This window comes from Curcuma longa, chromosome 5 (genome assembly GCF_044706935.1).
Source record: "Curcuma longa cultivar G26 ecotype Majalengka, Jawa Barat chromosome 5, ITB_CL_G26_1.1, whole genome shotgun sequence".
NCBI classification, from domain to species: domain Eukaryota; kingdom Viridiplantae; phylum Streptophyta; class Magnoliopsida; order Zingiberales; family Zingiberaceae; genus Curcuma; species Curcuma longa.
This window is the reverse complement of record NC_133865.1, coordinates 10,966,323-10,970,209: the sequence shown is the minus strand read 5'-3', so window position 1 is coordinate 10,970,209 and position 3,887 is coordinate 10,966,323. Positions and strand designations below refer to the sequence as shown.

Below are 3,887 nucleotides of genomic sequence, written 5' to 3'. Positions count from 1 at the left end.
ATTCATGCCATTAAATTGCATTCATGCATCTCATACGTTCATGCATTCATGCATTAGTTGCATACTTATCATTTGAGCAAAAAAAAATATTTTCAAGTGGTAAAATATTGGTTCATTCGATTGGATAAATTTTGCCTTGATCGGTCCAGCATTCGACGTGCGCAGGTCGCGCTCGCACATGAATCACTCTTGGTTCAGTACAATCCAGGCCCTGGATTTGCACCCCCTTGCGCATCCACATGTAAGAGAGAGTCTCTCCCGATGCATTTGTTCACAACATCAATACTTGTGATACAATATAAACCAACAACTATGTCATGAAACTTCCAATGTGAATTCACAAAGAAGCTTCCTCCCTCCACCACTTTTTTTTCCATTCAAATTTCCAACAAGTGCAATAAAGAGCAACAAATCTAGAACTTGAGTTAGCTTGTTTATGCAATGGGGGCAACAGAAATCCACTGAAGAGTATGTTGGTTGAGTGATGTAGCATAGCATACTACTCCAGTGTGCCTTTTGCTCACCTAGTTAATCGTCATCGCGACACACCCATGACGGGAAGAGCAGGGTAGAATCAAAGTCCAAAATCGAGATCCCCCAAGGTCGGAGAAAAATAAAAACCCTACCCGAGGGGAATGGGGGGCAGTGATTGGTCTTGCACGAGAGACGGGCGTGAGGGCAGCAAGGCGGCACTGGAGCCTTGAGCGGGCGATCGGAGAGGCGAGGGGAGTGGAGGAGAGGGAGAGGAGGAGGCTCTGGTGGCCATCATCGGAGTCAAGGGTCACAGATCGAGGTGGGGATCGAGCATCGAGGGGGATAAGAAGCAGAGAATGGGAGGGAACTAACGGTTAATGGAGGAGCTTCAGGCACCTGTCTGATCAGTTTCAAAACATTCACCTCCCTATCGCTCTCCTCGTAATACAACACTCGCGCCCAAATCTGGCCAGATAGGAGAGGGTAGGGGCGTAAATAAGTCGCTTGCAAACTATTCGAATGTTAATTCGAAAAAAAATTCATTTTAATTCTTTCTATTAAGTCAATAAGTCAAACTCGAATTTGATTTTGAACTCGGAAACATTATCGAACTGAGCACGAGTTTAATAGTATTTAATTTGTGAATTCGTAAACATGCTCGTTTAGAAGCTTATGAACATATTTGAATTTAACAATTTTTAATTCATGAATTCGCAAATATGTTCGTTTAGAGGCTCGTGAACATATTCGAGTTTAACAATTTTTAATTCATGAATTCGCGAACATGTTTGTTTAGAGGTTCGTGAACATATTCATTAAAAGAATCGTTTATTATATATATATATATATATATATATATATATATATATATATATATATATATATATATATATATATATATATATATATATACAGGAGTGATGTGCTGCGCGACGCCCTCTGCGCGACTCCTGCGCGACGCTGAGGTGGCTGGGAATTTCTCGCCGCGTCATCGCGTCCGCCGTGGCAAGCTGGCCGAAATACAAAAATCGCGCCTCCCCATTTCGTTGCCGCCTCCCCCAAAACCATCGCGATCCTCCTCCCTCTACTTTGCTCTGCGCCGGTCGCCTCTCTCTCTGCTCTCTTCTCCTCTGATGGCCGCGCTCCCTTCTCCCTGCCCGCCGCCGCGCTCTGCTCCCTTCTCCCCCTGCTCGCCGTCGCGCCCTCTGTTCGCCTCTCCCTCTCGTCGCCCCCCATCGCCGCCGCGCTCTGTTCTCTTCTCCCTCTGCTCGCCGTCGCGCCCTCTGCTCGCCTCTCCCTCTCGTCGCCCCCCATCGCATCGCCCCCCATTGCCGCCGATCTCGCAGCTCTACGAGAGGAGGGCTGACGACGCCGTCGCCTCTCGTCCTGAGAGAGCTCGTCCCGTCGCCGGCGTCGCCTCCCCATCCCGATCGCCGCCGTCGCCACGTCCCGTCGCCTTCATCTAGGTTTTAGGGTTTGCTAACACTAAATCCCCAAAATCGCCTCTCCGCCCCAAAATCGCAGGTCATGGGAAGAAAAATGTTTTGACGTCAATTGTTTTGACGCCTTCATTTTTTTTTAATATGTGTGATCAGAGTTCATTGCTTTATTGTTTACAAAGTCTTCTTTCCTTTAACGGTGGTTTAGGTGTATATGAAGCTCTAGAGCTAAGAGATGGAGGATCAGATTATCTTGGCAAGGGTGTTCTCAAGGTTGAGTATCTTTCTTTTCAATTATAGAGTTATAACATTGTCCAGATATGCTTTTCTTATATCGTATATAGGCAGACTAGATATATGCAAATAGAACAAGAAACCCTTTCACATTTTGGTTGCATTTTGGGGAAAATTAACTGATTGTATTTTTTGGATGTCTTGCTCTAGGCTGTTGCAAATGTAAATGCTATTATCGGACCAGCTCTGATTGGGAAGGTGAGTGATAAACAATGTTATTTTTTGTGGCCTGAAGTATAATTGAAGTTACCCTGAGATAGAGTAGTGAATGAGATGCTTCTGGTACCAACAGTTCAGAAAACATACAACTGCTATTTCTTTTCCAGGATCCAACTGAGCAGATTGAAATTGATAGCTTCATGGTCCAAAAGCTTGATGGAACCTCCAATGAATGGGGCTGGTGCAAACAGAAAATCTAATTTATTAGTAATTTTCATACTGTTGCAGATTTAACTATGGTATATCAAACAACAGTAGTAGGCTTCGAATCATCACTGATCATTCTCTATACTCTCATACCTACAGCTGGGAGCAAATGTTATACTGGCTGTTTCTCTTGCTGTGTGCAAAGCAGGAGCTAGTGTGAAGAAGATACCACTTTATCAGGTTTATGATTTTCCATTAGTTTTTTTTTGCTTTGTAGCAAACTGATCCATGTTTCTGAAGATTGCTACTCCATTCTTTTATTCAGCACATTGCTAATCTTGCTGGAAATAAAACTCTGGTCTTGCCTGTACCTGTATTTAATGTTATCAATGGTGGATCACATGCAGGAAACAAGCTTGCTATGCAGGTTAGGCTTCATTTGAATCTTTACTTGAGTAGCTAACAATCCACATCTTACATTGTCCATTTTGACTTTTAATCAGGAATTTATGATTCTTCCTGTGGGAGCATCCTCATTTAAAGATGCCATGAAAATGGGTGTGGAAGTTTATCACAATTTGAAGGTATATAATTGTGAGTTTGTATGTTTAATATTCCTTTCTTGCACAATGTACCTATTACGTGTTATTGTACTGCAGGCTGTAATCAAGAAGAAGTATGGGCAGGATGCTACTAATGTTGGTGATGAAGGTGGTTTTGCTCCCAACATTCAGGTGGTTTAGTTTTTATGTGGAGACTGAAAATTTAATTGCAGGATTTTATAAAAATTGATGGATCTTTAGTGATCTAAATTCTGTAGAGGGTCCCATCCATGGAGCCCTCTTGAGGGGTTTCATTTATGACCCTTCATTTCTCTTATCCATACATTTTGTACTTCTATTATAAACTATAAATCATAACGTTTGATCATGTTATTTTAAAAGCTCAATGAATAATTAATAATAATAGATTTGATAAATACCACAGCGTTTATCCCATAAAATCATTCTAATAAACTTGATTTTGTCAAGTATTTTTTATAATGGAATATTAAATTTTAATGAATATTTTAAAATAGATTTTTTCAAATAAAATTTCATATTCCATTTCATCTAGTTTATAATTTATTTCTACTAAATATACTATAAATGGATTTAGACATACTGAGTACATCATGGAGCAAATAGACAAAATGAGAATGCCACTATTAGCCGATTGAATTAGACATACCGAGTACACCATGGAGCAAGTAGACAAAATGAGAATACCACTATTAGCCGATTGAATCAGGCAAACCACAAATGTCAAATTTGT

General features: G+C 41.1%; 1 protein-coding gene across 1 annotated transcript; it reads left to right on the top strand.

Annotated features, from left to right (window-relative positions):
- Positions 1 to 2,119: 2,119 nt before the first annotated feature.
- Positions 2,120 to 3,332, top strand: LOC141829495 (enolase 1-like). The gene is made up of 7 exons (XM_074716985.1): positions 2,120 to 2,186; positions 2,358 to 2,405; positions 2,534 to 2,633; positions 2,733 to 2,813; positions 2,899 to 3,000; positions 3,077 to 3,157; positions 3,233 to 3,332. The coding sequence occupies exons 3-7, from the start codon at positions 2,583 to 2,585 to the stop codon at positions 3,314 to 3,316; spliced, it is 399 nt and encodes a 132-aa protein (XP_074573086.1). The 5' UTR covers positions 2,120 to 2,186; positions 2,358 to 2,405; positions 2,534 to 2,582; the 3' UTR covers positions 3,317 to 3,332.
- Positions 3,333 to 3,887: the final 555 nt, after the last annotated feature.

Excerpts from the sequence above, each read along its gene's own strand:
- LOC141829495 (XM_074716985.1), top strand. The coding sequence starts at position 2,583 with ATGGAACCTCCAATGAATGGGGCTGGTGCAAACAGAAAATCTAATTTA. Across the intron at positions 2,634-2,732 it reads ACAGAAAATCTAATTTATTA|CTGGGAGCAAATGTTATACT; the intron begins GTAATTTTCATA and ends TCATACCTACAG. Across the intron at positions 3,158-3,232 it reads AAGTTTATCACAATTTGAAG|GCTGTAATCAAGAAGAAGTA; the intron begins GTATATAATTGT and ends ATTGTACTGCAG.